We start from the raw sequence: 21,951 nt of genomic DNA, 5'->3' as shown, positions 1-21,951 counted from the left end.
TAAAGGCATTCATGGCATTCTGCGAGTGTACCAATTTGATGTTCAACAAATCAAGCCCAGATTTCACATCGAAAAGTGAGGTGAGACGAGATTCACCACTGTAGAATTGTTAATTTTTGTCATATTTTTTTGTGCGTGGTAAAGATTTTTCCTGATGTAAAATAAATGCATGACTCAATTGGGAAACGCTGCAAGGCTGCTACATTTGACTATTGTCTAAAATTAACATACATGAATGTGGGGAGAAAACAAAGTAAAATAATAAGACATATCGAAACACAAGTGTGTTTTGCTTTAAGGCAGCACCCGGAAGTGTCGTAATTCTTTCACATAGCTCGTCTATCGTAAGGAAATGATAGATGGATTAGTTCTTTTTTTTTTAATGATGGATAGGTTATTATTTTACAACCCAAACAATATGTTACAACGTATTAGAATAGAGTAAATCACTTGTAAATAATTGAATATGTACATTTTCCAAATTCTGAAGACGCTAATAGTGGCTTGCTTTTCAGCAGCCAGAAAAGCAAAGTGGGAGTTCTGACTCTTTTACTTAACCTTCGATCTCCTCCTTGCATGGCGCTGTGTGCAGTCTTCTTTTGCCGCAGTTTTGCACGGAGGTAATCCTAATTCCTTATTCTTTTTTCTTAATTAGGAATTTCTTCGATTCTCTATGTGCATCAGGCCTTCTCTATTTTAGTTTCGGCATGTGGGTTACATGTTTTGGGGTAAATAAACACGCGTGAAAAGGACATAAGCAGGAAATAATAAGTTATATATTAAATGCAATCACTGAACAGCTGCCAGCGTTTGATTTGTGAGTAAGTTTAAATGGGAAATAATTATTTTTGAATTGGTTACCACGAAAATGTTCTATATAAAGCTACAACAGTATTTTAAGCCGTTTAGTGGACATTATAAACATAAACGAGACACTATATTTTACATAGTACTTTTTATTACTACCCAATCATTTTCTAATATTTTTCTCTCCCTAAAACGCTATTGTTGTAACGATTTTATCTTTCGAAATGAATTGTCATAATACTGACATGTTTTATTTGTTTGGACGATATTTAAAATTGTTTTCAAGCTGAATAAGCATTGAATATTACAGGGAAGAAAGTCATATCGTGATTTTCGGACTACAAACCACTACCTTTTCCCCCTCATTTTGAATCCTACGGCTTATAGTCCAGTGCAATTTATTTGTTCATTTATTTGGGTTAATAGGTAACACTTTATTTGACAGCAGCGTCACTAACTAACTGGCGTTATGTCACTAACTCCATTTATGCCTAGTGAGGATCTTTTGCATCCATTCAAAAGTGAGATAATTTCCCGGATGACACAAAATGACATTTGTTATAAGCATTCATTAATGCTCATGACAGTGTCATGTCATGATTATGATTGTCTTATAACAGTCTATGGCGCCATGGTCAAACAAAGTGTTACCAAATATCATAAAGAGCAATTAATGAAACAACTGGAACAGTAACTGCAGAAATAATTAGCTCAGAACATGAATTTTGTCTGTAGCGCCACAATTCATGCTAGGAGGCATGTTAGACGAAAACAGTGTTGACAGCAGATGGCAGCAGAGGTTGACTGTCTCCCCCAAGGGAGCAGTGATGGCCAAATGAAGCTTCTTGAAGCAATGAGGTTTTGCAGTCAATTGGTTCAGAGCTTCATGATGTTTTATTTGGTCTTGTGACAGTCTTATGATGTCGCTGTCAAATAAAGTGTTACCGGTTAATATGTTTTGGTATGAATATCCCATAATACAGTGAGGACTGCTGCATTTTATAGTCCAGTGCGGCTTATCTATGAATAAATGCTATTTTCATGTCTAATTTGGTGGGCGGCGGCTTTTCATCTGGTGGGCCTTATAATCCGAGAATTACGATAATTAAAAAATACAAATAAGTTTGTTGTTGTTGTTATTCTATGACTTATTACTTTTCATGTAAAAATATTCTTCTAAATTTTCTGACTTTTTATGTGTCTGTAACACACACACAAAACCTAAACCCTGAAAAAATTATGAAACATTAAATCATCCAACACTGTTCTTGTAATGATATGAAAATTACTAAAAAAAAAATATATATATTTACTTTTTTTTTTTTTTGCCATCCAAAGGTTTCGAAGAAGTGATCTTTGTTTTCGTTCTCTGATTGCACCAGCAAAACGCAGCTTCAGTTCATTTTCATATTCAAAAGGTAAGTTTATAAGAGTTCTCAATCATTTTACACCAAATACCAAGTAATACCATCATGACTACACTGGCTACCAGTGGCACAATTACACATTAAGCAGCGAATGCGCCGAGTATGGGTGCGAGCCGACAGGGGGCGCCGTCACAAGGAATTCCCGCCCCCGACCTGATCACTCCAGGTCGCAGTCAAAATTACTCCCGCTCACGTTTTTTAAATTTTTTTTTATTTTACTTATACAGTACCATTCAAAAGTTTGGGGTCACCCAGACAATTTTGTGTTGTCCATCAAAAGTCACACTTTTATTTTTAAAATGAGTTTCAAAATAAATAGAAAATATAGTCAAGTTATTGACAAGGTTGGAAATAAGGATTTTTATTTTAAATAATTTTCTCCTTCACACTTTGCTTTCATCAAAGAATGCTCATTTTGCAACAATTACAGCTTTGCAGACCTATGGTGTACCAGATTGTATTTATTAACAATTGTTTGATAACAAAAACTGATTCATTACAGTCTTCCTCCTCCTTATTCGATTTCGTTGTTTAGTTTGTTTAAAGAAAATATATGATTCATCGACACAATTTATATTGGCTCTTTGCCCACAAGAAAGAAAAATGTCTGCGGGCATTTTTCATTTCGCATACCCTATAAAAATGAGTAGTTGCGCCCCCTGCTGACTAAGTTTACATGCAGCCTATAACCCAGGCATGTCCAAAGTCCGGCCCGGGGGCCAAATGCGGCCCGTGGTCAAATTTCATTCGGCCCCCAGCCTCTGTCATAAAATCAATAACATTTGGCCCACACACTGACTTAATAATTTGGTCAGCAGTACTGCCACCAGCATGTGAAGTAGCTTACACACTAAATGCTGCTCCTCATTTACCCACTAAAAGGCAGCAGCACTCTAAGCAACATTACCCTGTGTGACCCTTTACTCCCAATTTTCTAAAATGGCGACAATCAACAAAAAAAGTTGACTGTGAAAGGCCGACGCTTCAAGGATTGGTGGAAATTGGACTATTTCTTCACTACAATACGCAACAACTGTGTCTGCCTCATTTGCAAAGAGACGGTCACTGTTTTTAAAGAGTTCAATGTGAGGCGATATTTACCAAACAAGACAAGCTGACATGTACGACAGTATTACAGGGAAGAAACGCAGCGCGAAATCGAACAAACTTAAAGCTAGTTTAATTTCACAGCAGCAGTATTTCGCAAGAGCCCAAGAGTCGAAAGAGAATGCCACAAAGGCTAGTTGCGAGATTGTTGAAATTATTATTTAAAAAAAAAAAAAAAAATCAAATGTAACACACAGAATGGCTTGCTAAAATTTGCTTAAATATATTATTCTACATAAAGGTAGTCAGCCAAGGTCGCCCCCCCCCCCACATTTTTAACACACCAAATCTGGCCCCCTTTGCAAAAAGTTTGGACACCCCTGCTATAACCCTTTCATGAATGATTTTGTTTTTGGAACTATGAATTTATTTTTAAAAATTCAATTCTGAACTATGAACTGAACTAGTTCGTTTTATATTATCCGGACTGAACTTTGAACTTGTTTGGTTACAAAATGAACACTCCCAACACTGATTACCCACATTAAAGTACACCACGATTATGCTTTGTTAGAACATGATTAACACTGCACTTAATATAGAAAAAAAATAAGAAAACATCTTTGAATTCAACTCTATTTTTAATAGAATTAAACGGCGAGTTTTACTGATAACAATTGAACTTAACAGTTCTTAGGAATTGCTGGCTTCCGTTAAGTTACTATTTGTGCTGTTGTCCTGGCTAAATTGTGCAGAAAACGCTTCCGGAATGAGGAAGAAGCTGCTGGTGGACGTGGACTGCGGCGTGGATGACGCACAGGCTATCATGCTGGCGCTGGCAGCCCCAAATGTGGATCTGCTAGGGGTGACATGCGTGCATGGGAACACCACGGTGGAGAACGTGTGCAGGAACACACTACGTGTTTTGCAGGCTTGCGACAGGCTTGAGGTTAGTCACTTATGGATGGGATTTGAAATGTGTTGATTTGGAAGAGGCTGCCTCATATGAGTACAGTTTACTGCACTCGCAACGTTTAGGGCAGGGGTCAGGAACCTATGGCTCTTTTGACGGCTGCATCTGGCTCGCAGACAAATCTTCAGTTAAAAAAAAAAAAAAAAAGTTTCATTATGTTATGAGTAGGGATGGGAATTGATAGGATTTTTACGATTCCGATTCCATTATCGATATTGCTTAACGATTCGATTCTTTATCGATTCTCTTATCGATTCTAATTTGGGGAAAAAGAAGAACAAACGTTTTGATTGTCATCGAGTTTGTTTAATCAGAAGTCACAACCTTACAAACTCACAACGAGATCAAAAGAGGCCCAAAGCCTCAATGTTAACTGTGGCAATAAGTGGCAAATACACAAGAATGTGTAACATTTTACTGAAACATTTATCTAATAGAAATAAAAAATATTGGTATATATTGGCAGATAGGTTTTTGTTCTGCCTTTGGCAATATGTGTTAAAGCAGGGGTCCCCAAACATTTTCCTGTGAGGGCCACATAACTTTTCCCTTCTCTGATGAGGGGCCGGGGTCAGTTTGTAAAAGAAAAAGTGTGACGATTGCAGAAGTGCATAAATGTAAAAAAATTATTGTTTTTCAGAAAGCCACAATCAAATAACCCTTTCTGGATTCTTTATAATAATAATAATAATAATAATTAATAATAAAAACACTATTAATTAAATAGATAATAACCAAATAACCCTCTCTGAATGCTTCAAGGAAAAGCCTAGAAAATAACACGATTGAGAAAAAAAAAAAAATTCAAAATGGCCGGACCAAGTGTGGAGGCGGGCCGTATTTGGGCCGCGGGCCGCAGTTTGGGGACTGCTGGATTAAAGTGTATTATTTTACCATTACATTGAATTGCATGCCTTTTAGTTTTTGTGGCGCTTACACGCTCAAGTGGGGGCGCCCTTGCGCTTTCTCACTTGAAGAAGAACGCGCTCACGTGAAGAAGAGCACGCTTACACCCAAAGAAGAAATGCCGCATCCAAGTGAGTGGGTGAGTTAGTGAGAGAGGGAAACACTTCTACGAGCCAACGTTCTTTGTTAATGTTAATATCTACAGAGGCAACGCCTGTATGTATCATCTTTTGTGTTGTTGTTGTGTTTCCACTCGCGATCGGACACTTAAATCCAGTTGTGTAGTGGTTTGAACGATGTGCTAATGCTAGCGAACGAATGCTAACCATACTGTTATTAGCAGCTCATCATCGCTGATTTACGTTGATGCAAACCTGTTTGTTATTGGGGACGAAATTGATTTGTTTCATTTCTATTCCTAGTTTCACTCTTCAAGTGATGGTTGAATATAGTCAGCAAATCTCCACCTTCCAATGACTGCAAGTCGCTTTGTTGTAATTTTTCCTCGTGAAGACACACTTTCGAGCGTTTGAACCTACGTGCTGTCATTGTGATGTTTATGGCTGCAATGCTCGTGCTTACCCGTCGTAACCTTTCATTTTCACATTCTTTCCTGGTGAGGTGTAGTCAAACTTTGGAGCGAGTGGTTCTTGGCGCCATGCTAGTTTGATGCGTCTGGACAACAAGACACGTCACGACGCAATATGGGTCTTTAGGAATCGTTAAAGGGATCGTTAAGGCTTTTTCATTGTGATGTCGAGGCCTCGAAACACTCGGAACCGGTTCCGAATTGGAATCGGATTTCGATTCCCATCCCTAGTTATGAGAGGGCCCTAGAAACCTTGGGGAAAACGGGCGGGCGTAAGGGCCACAGGGGAAGCATTAAAATTAGAAACCAGTAAGGGGCGCTCACATTTTTTCCTTTGCCAGTGATCAGGCGACATTCGGGACAGGTGTGGCAGTGGAGAACGCAAAAGTCTGATGATGCGTCTGGCAGTTGGTTTAAATAATAGCTATGCATCCGTAGCTTGGTGCAGACAGAGATGAAATGCTTCAGTCTGTTGCTACACATTTAATTTTGTTTTATTTCCATTTTTCTTGTACAGCTGAAACAAGATAAAAACAACAACGTCCGCCTCGCATTGCTGCACACAGACGGCTCATTTCTTATTCGCTCTAAAATGCTAATCATTATATAATTATATTAATAAACACATTTTTTTGGTGTCATTTAACTTCTGCATTTTAGATACTACTAGCATCCACTCGTTGTCCGCGCGCCATTACGAACACATCTGCAATCATACATAAACATACTTAAAGATCAACATATTTCTGAACTAAATTAACACACAATACATATCACAACCATCCTAAAATAAAGCAATCCGCTAATATACACAGTCAAATTATACTCTTTTTCTCACCTGAAACAAGAAAAAAAAAACTTTTAACAACGTCCATCTCGCATTGCTGCACAGACGACTTTTCTTATTCGCTCTCAAATGCGGACAGTTATTGCCCATGCACGCCAAGAAGCCAACACTGCCCCCTACTGGTTTAAAACCGTAAGTACAACAGTCTTTTTAGACTGAAACTTGTGTATTTTGCACAAACACAACGAAATAAGATTAAACATTTTAAACATAGGTTGAATCTTTCTGTGGACACAACAAAATATTAAAATAACTATTGTAATATTATCTAATTATTATTTAAAAAGAATTCAGAGACTTATTGTACTTTCAAAGTGTTAAAATTACATAAAATGCACATATTACTTGTATTTTTAGTTTTAAAAATATTGTATGGCTCTCACAGAATTACTTTTAAAAATATGTGGTTTTCATGGCTCTCTCAGCCAAAAAGGTTCCCGACCCCTGGTTTAGGGACTCTCTGATAATGACTTGCTTGTCCTTTAAATGTATTAGCAGATTCATGTTCTTTTCAAAACCAATGGAAAGAAAAAAATAATATAATAAAAAGAGAAAAACGTAGCAATTTTATAGGAATAACTATTTGACTTTTCCTTACTGTGTCATCAAAACACCTCTGACCATGAAATTAGAACTCTATTCTCTTCATGTGCTAGATTCCGGTGTTCAAAGGTGCTGCCAAGCCCCTCCTTGGCAACACAATAAACGCTAGCCACTTCCACGGACAGGACGGCCTCGGTGACGCACCCGACCCGAACGCTCCCGGACTGGACCTGGTGCAGGACGAGGGCGCAGTGTCGGCCATGATCAGAATTGTCAACGAGAATCCGGGAGAGGTGAGCGTGCAGAACTTCAGCCACACTTGTACCTTCTGATGACATCAGTGTTGTATCGGATCATTCCCAATAAATGTGATTCGAAACTTTGCTTTCAAGCAAATTTCTTCAAACTAATATTAAAAAAAAAAAAAAAAAAAAGTTGACGTTGAAAGTAATGCTTAAACACAGAAAATGACAAAACCTATAAGTAGAGTTGTCCAGTATTATGGGGTAGCTGATAATATAAGCAGATATAAGCGTTTTAAAATGTTATCGAATAATATCCACATCGGTTTTGGGCCAAGATGCATGTTGCCTTCAAAGTGAATGTAGAAGTTATTTGAAATTACCTTTTAGCCAGATTGCCGGAATCACGCCAGCTGAACCACCGGAACCACGCTAATGCAATTTCAACGACTTGGGCCGGTGCAACTCAACAACCGAGCCAAAAGGCCAAACTCCGCCCGTTCACCTTAGTTTTAACCCGTTGTACTGACTCCATTTTAAAAGCTGGAAAAGGCTTCAAAACACAACTTGACCATTTATTCCAGGTCAACAGCAATCAGACAGCAAGGCAAAAACAGCAAACAAACCCAAACGAAAAGGAAGGCTGGATCCAGGGTCACCAATCCACAGGTCAACAAAAAAAACAGACTCTTGGGAGCCGGGCTATGCTCCGTAAGAAGGGTGTGTTGTGGTGCTGTTTAGGGTTATCGTCTGTTGTGGATTGGGCAGGAGAGTTCGGACGTTAATGTTGTCTGGGCAACGAGAGTTGAGGATTTTGCCAGCCGCAGCGCCACGTGAGTGCTGAGTGTCCAATGGGTTCCTCAGTTATCAGATGTTCCTTGTGGGATGAGTGGATGTCCTTTCATTGTTCTGGACTGTCCATTGTTGGTTACCAGAAGAGCTGATGGTGGGATTTGGTGGTCCTGGACATGGGCTTGTAGATATCTAGGCCATCCCCTGCATGTCTCGCTCCGTCAGCGTCAATCTCGCTCAGTCAGTTGCATGACACGCGCGTGGGGCTTCCGTAGTCAGCAGACATCCTGTAGTAGTTATCACCCTTACATTGGGGCAAATAAGTATTTAGTCAACCACTAATTGTGCAGGTTCTCCCACTTGAAAATATTAGAGAAGCCTGTAATTGACAACATGGGTAAACCTCAACCATGAGAGACAATGTGGAAAAAAAACAACAGAAAATCACATTGTTTGATTTTTAAGGAATTTATTTGCAAATCATGGTGGAAAATAAGTATTTGGTCAATACCAAAAGTTAATCTCAATACTTTGTTATGTGCCCTTTGTTGGCAATAACGGAGGCCAAACGTTTTCTGTAACTCTTCACAAGCTTTTCACACACTGTTGCTGGTATTTTGGCCCATTCCTCCATGCATATCTCCTCTAGAGCAGTGATGTTTTGGGGCTGTCGTTGGGCAACACGGACTTTCAACTCACTCCACTCACTTTTCTATGGGGTTGAGATCTGGAGACTGGCTAGGCCACTCCAGGGCCTTGAAATGCTTCTTACGAAGCCACTCCTTTGTTGCCCTGGCTGTGTGTTTGGGATCATAGTCATGCTGAAAGACCCAGCCACGTCTCATCTTCAATGCCCTTGCTGATGGAAGGAGATTTTCACTCAAAATTTCTCGATACATGGCCCCATTCATTCTTTCCTTTACACAGATCAGTCGTCCTGGTCCCTTTGCAGAAAAACAGCCCCAAAGTATGATGTTTCCAGCCCCATGCTTCACAGTGGGTATGGTGTTCTTCGGATGCAATTCTGTATTCTTTCTCCTCCAAACACGAGAACCTGTGTTTCTACAAAAAAGTTCTATTTTGGTTTCATCTGACCATAACACATTCTCCCAGTCCTCTTGTGGATCATCCAAATGCTCTCTAGCAAACTGCAGACGGGCCTGGACGTGTACTGGCTTCAGCACAGGGACACGTCTGGCAGTGCAGGATTTGAGTCCCTGGCGGCGCAATGTGTTACTGATAGTAGCTTTTGTTTCTGTGGTCCCAGCTCTCTGTAGGTCATTCACTAGGTCCCCCCGTGTGGTTCTGAGATTTTTGCCCACCGTTCTTGTTATCATTTTGACACCACGGGGTGAGATCTTGCATGGAGCCCCAGATCGAGGGAGATTATCAGTGGTCTTGTATGTCTTCCATTTTCTAATAAATGCCCCTACAGTTGATTTCTTTACACCAAGCATTTTAACTATTGCAGATTCAGTCTTCCCAGCCTCGTGCAGGTGTATTATTTTGTCTCTGGTGTCCTTCGACAGCTCTTTGGTCTTGGCCATAGTGGAGTTTGGAGTGTGACTGACTGAGGTTGTGGACAGGTGTCTTTTATACCGATACTGAGTTAAAACAGGTGCCATTAATAAAGGTAACGAGTGGAGCCTCGTTAGAAGTTAGACCTCTTTGACAGCCAGAAATCTTGCTTGTTTGTAGGTGACCAAATACTTATTTTCCACTCTAATTTGGAAATAAATTATTTAAAAAACAAAAAATGTGATTTTCTGTTTTTTTTTTTTCCACATTCTGTCTCTCATGGTTGAGGTTTACCCATGTTGACAATTACAGGCCTCGCTAATCTTTTCAAGTAGGAGAACTTGCACAATTGGTGGTTGACTAAATATTTATCTGCCCCACTGTATCTGCCCGTTGTCTTGGCGCTGCAAATTCCAATCACTCCAAGTCCAACTACCCATTCTTCAAATATATTCTACTTGTTTTCTTAGTAACGGTGGTAACGGAACAGTATTGGCATCCGCCGATGGGAGTGGCATGAAAATGGAATCGGTGCAACACTAGTTGCAAATTGTGCAGTTATACTATGTCCCCGCCAGGTATCCTTGGTTGCTATGGCGCCACTCACAAACCTGGCTTTGGCCGTGAGGTTGGATCCATCCTTACCGAATAAGCTGCGAGGGCTCTACATCATGGGAGGCAACACTGAATGTCAGTAGTCAAGGAGTAAGCAAGTAGGCCATCGATTACTGTGTATTGTTAAGAAATGACACGTTTTTGATTTGTTTGCGTAGCTCGAGGGAACACCACAGTGTGCGGAGAGTTCAACTTCGCAGCTGATCCAGAGGCGGCATACATCGTGCTGAATGACTATCAGTGTCCCACCTACTTGGCATGCTGGGAGTTTACGTGCTACAGCAAACTGTCCTGGGTGAGCACTTAAGAAGTCACTCATTTGACGTACCTAATCGAATTGAAGGAATCAAATAATAAAAAATAATCGCTAGTTTGAGCTCCAAAATAAGCATTTATGAAACTGCAGACAGAGGTAAGGCATTTGTAAGTGTAGGCAGTTGTTTGTACAAAGATTGTCACCATCCAATAAACAGCATGTACATTCCTGTCAACCCGAAGCCTTTGGCAATCTTACAAATAGTGACGTATGCCCTTACAAATTGGTGACTAATCTTACAATGTTCTATATAGTGTGCAATATTAAACAAATATAAAACTCAAAATTTCCTCCCGTCCGGTCCCGTCCCGTGCGTCAGAGCTCGTCCTGAGACCACAAAATTTCCAATCATACGCCATTTTATGTCACGATGAGGAGTCGGGTACCCAAAATCGATACCGTCCCGAATATAAACCGACATTTGGTCAGCTGAGCGTCACCGTTGTCACGATCGTAAAATGAAATTTGATCGACAACGGGCCAGTGTGTGTGCCGAAAAATAGCTGCCCCGCGTGAAATGTTCCCCCTGCCGGGAGCGCTTATTTATAACTCTTTATTGACGTGAAAACATCAAATGTTTTAATGGACGCATTACAGTAACAGATGTACGACTGTAAGATCAGTTTTAAATAATTAAATTACACAAAATATTAGTAAAGTATTTTAGTAACAAATCGTGGACTGGGCCATATAACCATCTTTGAACAGAAATGTATTAGTCAACCGGTTTTCACGACCATATCCCAATGACAAACACACAGGTATGACATTTATTAGTTCAGGCAGAGTAAAATAATACATATTCACGGTCGTTTCCGTGTGGCCGCTCCCGTCAGTGGGGACATTTCACGCAGGCGGCTATTTTTCGGCACAACACCTCTTGTCGCGCTCCCCTTCTTGCTGCGCGACCGTGGCGACGAGCTTTGTAGTCTCCGTCTGATGATGTCTGTGATCGTGTTGGCATCATATTGTTTTCGCCGCTGTCTAACGGCTGTCGACACAAACGCATCATGGACCGAGATAAACAAACCGTGCTGCTTTCGAGATTTGCCCTTTTAACAATGGGCACAAAGCAACAACTAAAATGACCGTTTATCTTCTCTGTTACTGCAACCAACCGCACATCCCTTCACCATTTTGATTAATCAATGTTAACGATTGTCAGGAAGGTTTTTGGGTTTGTTTACTAGGCGGTGATTCCTCAGACAAGCAGTAATAGGAGGAATGTATGTGGCGGTAATATGTAAACACGATGAGCTGACGGACAATAAGGCCGCACCAGTCAGGGGGGCGAAGTTGTGACATCAAGTGATTGGGGTCTATATGGGTGTAACGGTACCCAAAAATCTCGGTTCGGTACGTACCTCGGTTTTGAGGTCATGGTTCGGTTCATTTTTGGTACAGTAAGGAAAAAAAAAAGCAAAATATAAATGTGCTAGTTGTTTATAACCAGGGGTGCACATAAGTGGTCCGCATGCGCGCATGCGGACTGGACGTAGACAAATGCGCTGGCCCTCAACGGCTTCCATACGCTTTTGCGTACCGATGGCTGACCACTGGATTTGCGGCGGACACGAGAAAATAACTTCTCAAAATTTTGAAGAGGCAGGCCACACTGAGTAATTACTTTAGTGATGGGACGAAATGAGCCGAGGTTCCGAAGCTTGTGTCGAGTAATGGGAGGGGGGTTTCCACGAAGCTTGTAGCGAGGCGCGCTTCATTCCGGAAATGATGACGTGGGAAGCCTCGCCGGCGGCCGGCTGAATCTCGTGAGTGCTTCGGAAGTGATCCAACGTTTGGCGCACATTGCAAAAACAGGACAGACTACGGTATAAATTGGTTGCAAAACGCAATGGCGATCGCCTGTTATCTCACATTTTGTGGATTTCGGGCTCCTGTACTTGTTACATCTGTGCGCAACAGTGCAACCAGTGCAATCTTTTTTCGAGCCTTGTCCTTTGCTTGCGATGGAACCTGCGCGAAAAGAGCGACCCTCCCCTGTATGGGAACATTTTGATTTGATTGCTTTCAATAAGGTAAGGGAGAAAAACTACTTTAATATAAATGTGAGTGTGTGTGTGTGTACCTATCTGAACCAAACATCAACAGAATGAACAATCCATTAGTGTACTGGGAGGCACAAAAGAATACCTACCCAAATGTATATAAACTGGCACTCACATTTCTCTGCATCTGTGCCTTGTGAAAGAATATTTTCTAAAGCTGGTGAAGTATTTTCCCAAAAAAAAGAAAATGTTTAAAGCCAGCCACTGTGGGAAAGCTATTATTTCTAAATAAAAATGAATAACAAATTACCCATAGCACTTGTATTTTGTTCACATACTAAATTACTAACACAAGCACATTCATATCTTTGTCTTAAGCAAATAGCCATTGAATTCTTAACAATGTTGACCTCTTGGGCTTCTAGACCACTTGATGGCGCCATAGGGTAAATGAAGCACCATGAAGCTTTGCTACATGTGCAAACCAATTGGCTGCAAAGCTTCATTGCTTCATGAGGCTTCATTTGGCCATCACTAAATTACTTCCCCCGTCAAAAGACAGACAGACGACAGAGACGTCACCGGAGCTACCGAAAAAAAGGACTTTTGCTGAAAAGTGGCTACAGGAGGTACCATGGCTAGAAGCAAATGATGCTCGCACGGAAATGCGGTACAAAATGTGCCGTGAGAATCCCAATGTCGCCGATAAGAGCAGCGCATTTTATGTAGGGTCAAAGAATTTCAGCCATCCAAACTTTGAAAAGCACGAAAAAAACAGAGAGCATGTGGCAATTAAGCAAACTATCGATGTCAAACAGGACCCCGCTCGCCCTATGGACAAGTGGCGGAATAAAGGTAATGAACAGCGACATGCACTGACAAACGTGTTTTTGCTCGCATTTTACAAAGCTAAACAGGCACGTTCAATAAGGTCTTATGAGGAGGACATCCCACTTTTAAAAAGGCTTGGAGTTAATGTGGGAGCCGCATAATGCCCTTTATTTTGAATTGGTGCTTCTTATTTCTTTACATTTCACTTCAAAGTAATGGCAATTTTGTTGTGCCAGTTGATGTTAATCAAGCATTAATTGTTAATATAATTAATTAAACTTAATTGGCTCTAAGTAAAGCTTGTCATAAATTTATCGCATCAGGCGGGTCGGCTCTCAAGCTCAATGAGGACCAAGTCACATCTCCAGGTCCTCCTCTGAGAACCTGGGCAAAAAAATTATGTGCACCACTGTTTCTAACACACATTTGTGCTTTGAACAATAGGAACATTAGCCTATACAAAGCTAGAATTCTGCTCAAAAAGTAGCGGGTATTTAAAGATAATCCAACAAGAATTTGCCTTTCAGACCCCGCGTATTGGTCAGCTTTCTTTCTGAAAGAAGAAAAAAGAAGTCCTGTGCTAAAGAGAAAAGCAATCCCAATGACAAAGATTTTAACATGTAAATGCCTCAATGAATCATTTTTTTTCTTATGAACGGTTTTGGAAAACTTTATTGGTGGATTTTCTCAAGTTAAAACGCCACACAGAAATTAATAGATTTAACTGTGTACGCAGGATCTGTGTATTATTCTTATTATTTAATTACAGGTGTTTTAGCTCATTTCAATTTATTTTCATTTAAATGGGCTATTATTTATGATGTGTTTATATTTTACAAATGTGATGTAGTATTCATTTATATTGTATATTTTATGTTGTATAACTTTAGTTCCTATGTGAATATTAGTTCCTACTTGTTTTGTTGTGGTAGGAAGGTTTTGGATTGAACATGGAGCCGTGTTGGTTATAACCAGGGCCGGAGTGGGACTCATTTTCGGCCCTGGAATTTCATGCCTCAGACCGGCCCACTCATTTAAAATTATGTCATTATGCATACACGTGTTAAGTTCAGTGTTCTCTAAAGCCGTGTACTGTAATTCTGTGTATTCCAATTCAGTGCAGGTCATGGTTGTTTAACAAGGTGGCTTTATTTTAACAAGTGCAACACAACATATTTTGAACAAATTTAAAAATGGATTTAAAAAAAAACTATATTAAATGATACATTTGAAAAATAAATTAGGCCTGTCAAATGATTAAAATTTTTGATCGAGTTAATTACAGCTTAAAAATTAATTGTAATTAATCGCAATTCAAACCATCTATAAAATATGCCATATTTTTCTGTAAATTATTGTTGGAATGGAAAGATGAGACACAAGATGGATATATACATTCAACATAAGGTACATAAGGACTGTATTGGTTTATTATAACAATAAATCAACAAGATGGCATTAACATTATTAACATTCTGTTAAAGCGATCCATGGATAGAAAGACTTGTAGTTCTTAAAAGATAAATGTTAGTACAAGTTATAGAAATTTTATATTAAAACCCCTCTTAATGTTTTCGTTTTAATAAAATTTGTAAAATTTTCAATCAAAAAATAAACTAGTAGCCCGCCATTGTTGATGTCAATAATTACTTACACAATGCTCATGGGTGCTGAAGCCTATAAAATAAGTCGCACCCAAACGCCAGCGGAGGGCGGCAAAACTCCATAAAGCACAATTAACAAGTGGGCATGTCATTGTACTGTCATTTAAATCTGTCTGAGCAGGGCATGTGCGTTAATTGCGTCAAATATTTTAACGTGATTCATTAAAAAAATTAATTACCGCCCGTTAACGCGATAATTTTGGCAGCCCCAAAATAAATGAATAAATAAGACCTTTTCTGCAACATCAAATATTAACAAAATGAGTGCTTACAGATAAAACAAACATAGCAACATAACAATATGAAAAATAAAGAATACGTATTGCACATTGTAACAACTTCTAATGATACTATTATCCATTTTCCATTTCCACTTTAAAAACGCCACGTAATTGATTATATTAATTCTAATGTTCACTCGCTGAACGACATGGCAATCCTACCTTCCAGCTCTGCACCTGTGGTGTGTTCATTATGGCTAATGCTTGCTGCTACATATCCCTTGTGAGGTGCTACAAGAAGCCAAAGTTTCCACAATTACATATTGTCGTATCACACGGTGCAAGTTGCATTTTATTCGCCATCTGGCCTTACCACTTTCGTTGTAATCCTCTGTAGTTTGAGGCAGCAAGGTCGTTGCATGAAAAAAATTAGCTATTTTCGCGCATTTTGCCGATTCTTTCACGAGTGCTTTTCTCTTTTTAATTCTTATTTTTCAGCGCCACCCTTGCTCTTTTTATCCATCCGAGCACCGAGATAGCAGCTAATTTGGCTCAATACAGACTACAATTAGGGGGCGGAGCTGCATGCTGTATTTTTCGTCTGCACACGTGAGGATGAGTCTGGAAAAAAAAATAATACTGTTTTTTTTTTTTTTAAGACGGCCCACAGGGACAGCGGTAACAGAATGTAAGTTATACTCAGTGACACTGTCATAAATAAATACCAAACAAAAAATGATAACAGTGTAATTTTTTTTTTTTTTTTTTAATAAAACGCGGACCGGCCCATCTGGCCGGCCGGCCCTTCTGGAATCGTCCAGAAGCTCCCGATTAGTCACTCCGGGCCTGGTTATAACTATAGCAGAGAAGACAGCAGTAAATCAACAAAGACAAGTCAACTGTGCCCCGATCTACCACTCAAGAGATCTGATGGACTCAAGAAGCGGGTTACGATTGCATATTAGTTTGAAAATCGACCGGATTCACCATATTTTTACACGAGTGACTTCCGGTCTGCCCGATCCTAGCTACCGGTAGTAGTATTGACGCAGCAGGGTCGCGTCTCGCGTCAGATAATTAACTCTGCCGTTCTTTTCACGTGCGTCGTGTTGGGAGGCGTCTAACACGCGGCCGCACTGCGACTGGTGTGCATTGGCCGATTGACTTTAACGCCCACGTTTCACTGCGTTCCCGCGGCGGCCACGTTGTCGCGCCCTGTTGACGTTTCTGGGTTATACTGTCCTACCGTGTTGGTCCTCATTATAGTAGAGAAGACAGAGTAAATATAATCTACACAAAGAAACTGTAATCTGATCGACTCACAGCCTCAAAAGAAAAGTAAGGGTTACATTACGTCAGAAACTCGTTTGGTACGCCTCCGTTCCGAACCGAGCACCCCGTACCGAAACGGTTCAATACAAATACATGTACCATTACACCCTTAAAGGGCAACTGAAGAGCTTTCCGGATTTTGGTGTAATTTTACGAATATAAACTTTGGACGAGTTCGTCAAAACAACCATGACATTATCAACACATAATTGCAAGGATAATTTGCGTTTTTTTTTTTTTTTAAGTTTTTTTGCACTCCGTTAAATGTCCCTTCCCAAACCAGGAAGTGTGACGTAAATTCCCCGACACAACAGAAGTTTCCACAGCTAGCATAGCAGCAATGACTATACCAGTGATATTTCCACCAAAGGTAACCATTCAGGATCGCTCTTTCGTGACGCTACCGATGGCAAAGGCTCCCAGGAAAGATGATCTACAATTAATCCCTACATGTTTGAACCTGAGGCGTCAGATGATGATGATTTACTTGACACAGCAGATGTCGTCATGACGCCAGTTGACAGCTCTACACTTCACGAACGGGAGAGAAACAACGAGCCAAGGACCTATTTGGTGCTGGGGAAATTTGAATTTACATAATACTATTGATATAGTAATAAAATCACATGAGTAGACGACCTGTCAGCAAACCTATCTACTTATGACAGGCCAACAGCAACAACAACAAAAATGTCGCGTTTCAACAAACAGGCAGTAGGATTCCCCCTCGTTTATCAACAGAAGTGCATCAAATTTTAGAATCAGAGGGTCTACTTACGTCTTTGTAAAACCAAGGTTGCATTGTTGTAGGTTTTCAAAGCTGTCGTCGCTGAAATGATGAAAACAATGAGCCGATTGGGGTCCTGTATTCATGCTCACAAAAACGGTCCAAACCTTTGCAGTAGAAGTTGTTTTGGAGCACTCATAGAGTTACGAGTCTTCGTGTGAGCAATTCATCGCTACACATCGAGATGGCATGATGAATCGTGCGAGTAAAACCCAGAAAATGTTTGCAATATATGGCGAGTATAGCGTGGTGCTATATTTCCGTGTGCAGAGTGGTGGCGAGGCTCCCTGGAAGTTACGTCATCAGGTAGTGGTCGGCAGGGCGGCGCGTCCCTCGTTGCTATGGTGTTGCTATGGCCATAACTCAAAAACTACGCGGTCAATTATTATTATTATTTTTTTTTTTTATGTGACTTTTTGAGAACGCGAATGATGCGTTTAATACAATTCAACTGAGTAAAACACTCGAGCAAAATCCGAAAAGCTCTTCAGTTGCCCATTAATATTAGTAACATAACCTGGTGCAATCAAAAAATCAATATCTTCAGCTACATCATGATAACTAAAATTTAACAGTGACTTTTGTTATAATTGTATGTCGCACTTTTGGAAATGTCTATCATGTCTTGATGGCTGCACTTCATGGCACTTCAGCTCGCAATTCAGTTAGACTTGAAGGTAGTTTGTTAGTGTATCCAATTATAAATTGAAAAGGTCAATTGGTAAAATGAACTTCCCGATGCAATCTTTGAGTCAGGTAACATTTCTTTTGCTAATTCTGAGAAGTGATCAGCAATAGTTGCAGGCAAATTGTGTTCGGCAACAAATTGGCAGAATGAAATCTCCGCTTTCGTCACTTTTCATTCTGCAGACTTCATCTTTATGACCAATGTTGTTAATCATACTTTAAAAAATTAATTAGTTACAAATTACTTCTCCCAAAAAGTAATTGAGTTAGTAACTCTGCTACCCTAAGGTAAGAGTAATCAGTAGAGATGTCCCGATCGATGCCGATCGATCGGGTCCGATCACATCATTTTCAAAGTATCGGAAGCGGCAAAAAAATATCGGCCATGCCTTTTTAAAAAAAATATATATATATATATATATATTTTTTAATTAAATCGTCTTCTAATTGTATTTAACATTACAGACATAATATGTTACACTCATCCAGAGTCTTTAGTTTAGGCTTAAGGTAGGGTTATCAAATTTATCCCGATAACGGCGGTAATTAATTTTTTAAAAAATGTATCACATTAAAATATTTAACGCAATTAATGCATGCACTGCACGACCCACTCACGCATTGTCGCGCTCCATCTGTAATGGCGCCGTTTTACCTATATAGAGAGATAAAAGGCAGCGTAAAATGAGTAGAGTGAATTTTGGCAGCATTTGGAGCCTTTTTTATTGGCTAAAGCCTTACAATCCCTCTCCCTAAGATTAGAAATATCATGGCAAGCAATGTGAGGAAGCAAGGTAGCAATTGATCGTTTTCTTAACACCTTATCTTATTTCCCAACGCAGAGAAGATATATCAATTGGTAGTTCTACGCACAGTCATGGTTCCACTTCCCATCATGCATTTGGGCATGGCTACAGTATCATTTACTGAAAGCTCAACAAATACACTAGATGGCAATATTTAGTCACAATATACAAAGTCACAAGTCTTTCTATCCGTGGATCCCTCTCACAGAAAGAATGTTAATAATGTAAATGCCATCTTGAGGATTTGTCATAATAAACAAATACAGTACCTGTGTACTGTACTTTGAATGTATATATTCGTCTGAGTTTTATTCATTTTTTTCTTAATGCATTGCCAAAATGTATATGATCGGGAAAAATTATCGGGAATGATTGGAATTGAATCGGGAGCAAAAAGGCAATCGGATCGGGAAATATCGGGATCGGCAGATACTCAGACTAAAACGATCGGGATCGGGAGCAAAAAACATGATCGGAACAACCCTATTAATTAGTTACTTGGCAAAGTAACTGGTGTTACCTTTCATGTTTTTTTTTTCCATTAAAAAAAATAAAATAAAACATAGTAACCTTTGCTATGTTTGGAAATCGTTTAATGTGAATCAACTGTTAAAGTTGTTAAAATTGCTACCGTTTTTGCATTAGTTCCCTCCTGTCTACTTTCGACATGTTAAAGTTTTTAAACTGTTTCATCATTTAAAGATAGATTCAAGTCAAGATTTTGCCGATTTAGGAGTATTTTAGATAAAAAGGTACTTAAGTTCGCTAGGAACGTTCACTACAACAGAGCCTTCCTGAGAAGTCTACTGCTTCAAAATGGCGGCTGTTTATTAACGCCGCCGTCTGTCATTTCAAATGTAGTTCTATTAGCAATAGATATCTAGGCGTAGATTGTAGGCTGTCTGCTACAGTCAGGAAATATTGGAGCCACCTAGCCTAGCATCGCATTTGCTACAGCGTCACAACACTCTTCTCTCTGTGTCTGACTTTTCTCGCGTCATTCAACCAACGTAGTAACGCGCATTGTCTCGTTGCCGAAACGCTGACAAAATCCGAACGGAGAAAAAAAAAACGTAATGCACGAAAAACGTACAGATCTTGAATGTACGGCGTACACATGTAAAAATCAGTGTACGCCTAAACCGTACAACTTGACAGGTATGCATGTTATCTCCAAATATACAGTATATTAAAATACAACCATCTTGACGTTCTCTTCATCTTTGTCCGTTGTTGCAACAGGAGTTCTGCGACACCTGGTTGGCGCAGCAAACGCACAAAGCTCGCTTCATGGCGCGCATCTTCCGCCACAGCATGGAGGCATCGATCAGCGAACGCTCAAAAAAAGAGTTCGTGGGCGGCAGCGGCTTTGTGTCATGCGACTCGTACGCTGTGGCCGCCGCGGTAGACGACGCATTCGTCACCGAGAGCGACCGCTGCCCGGTCACCGTGGAACTGACGGGCACGCACACTCGAGGCATGATGGTGGTGGATACGCTGGGCCTTCTTAACAAGTCTCACAAGGCTGTCATCATGAAAAAGGTTGACATGGAGAAGTTTAAGGAGATGATGATGGCAGCCTTGAAATAATTACTAAGAATTGCGGACCTGATCTAGATCATTTGGAAAATGTTTGGAATAAATTCCATTTCTATTCTTTAAAAAAAACTAACTTACCAGTGATGGGACATTATTTTCTAGGCTGAAAAATGTAAATATTTTTTTTTAATCTTCAGAAATAAAGTCTTGGACAGTGCAATGTCCGTTTACTACATGAATAAATCATGATTCATCATTTTTTTGGGAAATTATTGGCAAGATTTATACAGATGAATACCATAAATAATTTCATTGAGTCTTATTGCCAGAGAAGCCTGGGAGCGTTATACTTGAAAGAGGCCACATGTTTAACAAGCTCAACGATTGACACATCGTTAAGCTTGTTAGCCGTTGTGTGAGTGGACATTCATTGTAAGTGTTCTCAACAAAGTGAGCGGATTTGAGTGGACATGTAATAAAAACAAGTGTTTTCTACGTTATTCATGTTTAAAAATAATTTGGTGGGACAGTAACATGTTTATTTTTTGGGAACAATTTTTTTTTCCCGGTATCGGATCTGGACTTGGTGTCGGCAGATTCTCAAAATCAGGTGACTCGGCCTCGGGTGCAAAAATATGCAATAGGGACAATCTTAAACGATAGGCCTGCACATACAAAGTGGATCAGTAGCAACAAGCAACGCTCTATTACAGTCATATTGCTGAATGGTGGTATAGAGTTGCTATCAGTAGCGGATGCTGGTCTTTCAATGAGGGGAAGCTCAAAGTGTGTCCGCTTATTTTCACTCAAAATCTCTCGATATATGGCCCCATTTATTCTTTCCTTTACACAGATCAGTCGTCCTGGTCCCTTTGCAGAAAAACAGCCCCAAAGCATGATGTTTCCACCCTTATGCTTCACAGTGGGTATGGTGCTCTTCGGATGCAATTCAGTATTCTTTCTCCTCCAAACACGAGAACCTGTGTTTCTACCAAAAAGTTCTATTTTGGTTTCATCTGACCATAACACATTCTCCAAGTCCTCTTCTGGATCACCCAAATGCTCTCCAGCGAAACACAGACGGGCCTGGACGTGTACTGGCATCAACAGGGGGACACGTCTGGCAGTGCAGGAATTGAGTCCCTGGCGGCGCAATGTGTTACTGATAGTAGCTTTTGTTACTGTGGTCCCAGCTCTCTGTAGTTCATTCACTAGGTCCCCCTGTGTGGTTCTGGGATTTTTGCTCACCGTTCTTGTTATCATTTTGACACCACGGGGTGAGATCTTGCATGGAACCCCAGATCGAGGGAAATTATCAGTGGTCTTGTATGTCTTCCATTTTCTAATAATTGCTCCCCCAGTTGATTTCTTTACACCAAGCATTTTACCTATTGCAGATTCAGTCTTCCCAGCCTGGTGCAGGTCTACAATTTTGTCTCTGGTGTCCTTCGATAGC

At 40.1% G+C, this 21,951-nt stretch overlaps 1 protein-coding gene across 2 annotated transcripts; it reads left to right on the top strand.

The window, feature by feature from the left end:
- The first annotated feature begins 546 nt into the window (after positions 1-546).
- Positions 547-20,738, top strand: si:dkey-4e7.3 (uncharacterized protein LOC402865 homolog). Of its 2 annotated transcripts, none has more exons than XM_057852408.1 (7): positions 547-620; positions 2,146-2,225; positions 4,037-4,230; positions 7,253-7,432; positions 10,270-10,381; positions 10,465-10,601; positions 20,199-20,738. In XM_057852408.1, exons 1-7 carry the CDS (start codon positions 577-579, stop codon positions 20,544-20,546), a joined length of 1,095 nt encoding a protein of 364 aa, XP_057708391.1. In that variant the 5' UTR covers positions 547-576; the 3' UTR covers positions 20,547-20,738. The 2 variants fall into 2 exon arrangements, with proteins under 2 accessions (XP_057708391.1, XP_057708393.1); XM_057852410.1 differs by lacking the exon at positions 547-620 and adding an exon at positions 747-817.
- The last annotated feature ends 1,213 nt before the right edge of the window (positions 20,739-21,951 follow it).

This window comes from Corythoichthys intestinalis, chromosome 12 (assembly GCF_030265065.1).
Source record: "Corythoichthys intestinalis isolate RoL2023-P3 chromosome 12, ASM3026506v1, whole genome shotgun sequence".
NCBI classification, from domain to species: Eukaryota; Metazoa; Chordata; class Actinopteri; order Syngnathiformes; family Syngnathidae; genus Corythoichthys; species Corythoichthys intestinalis.
This window is presented reverse-complemented; position numbering and strand designations above follow the sequence as displayed.

Coding starts and splice junctions, on each gene's coding strand:
- si:dkey-4e7.3 (XM_057852408.1), top strand. CDS start 577: ATGGCGCTGTGTGCAGTCTTCTTTTGCCGCAGTTTTGCACGGAG. Junction 4,231..7,252: donor AGGCTTGCGACAGGCTTGAG/GTTAGTCACTTA, acceptor TTCATGTGCTAG/ATTCCGGTGTTCAAAGGTGC. Junction 10,382..10,464: donor CATGGGAGGCAACACTGAAT/GTCAGTAGTCAA, acceptor TTGTTTGCGTAG/CTCGAGGGAACACCACAGTG.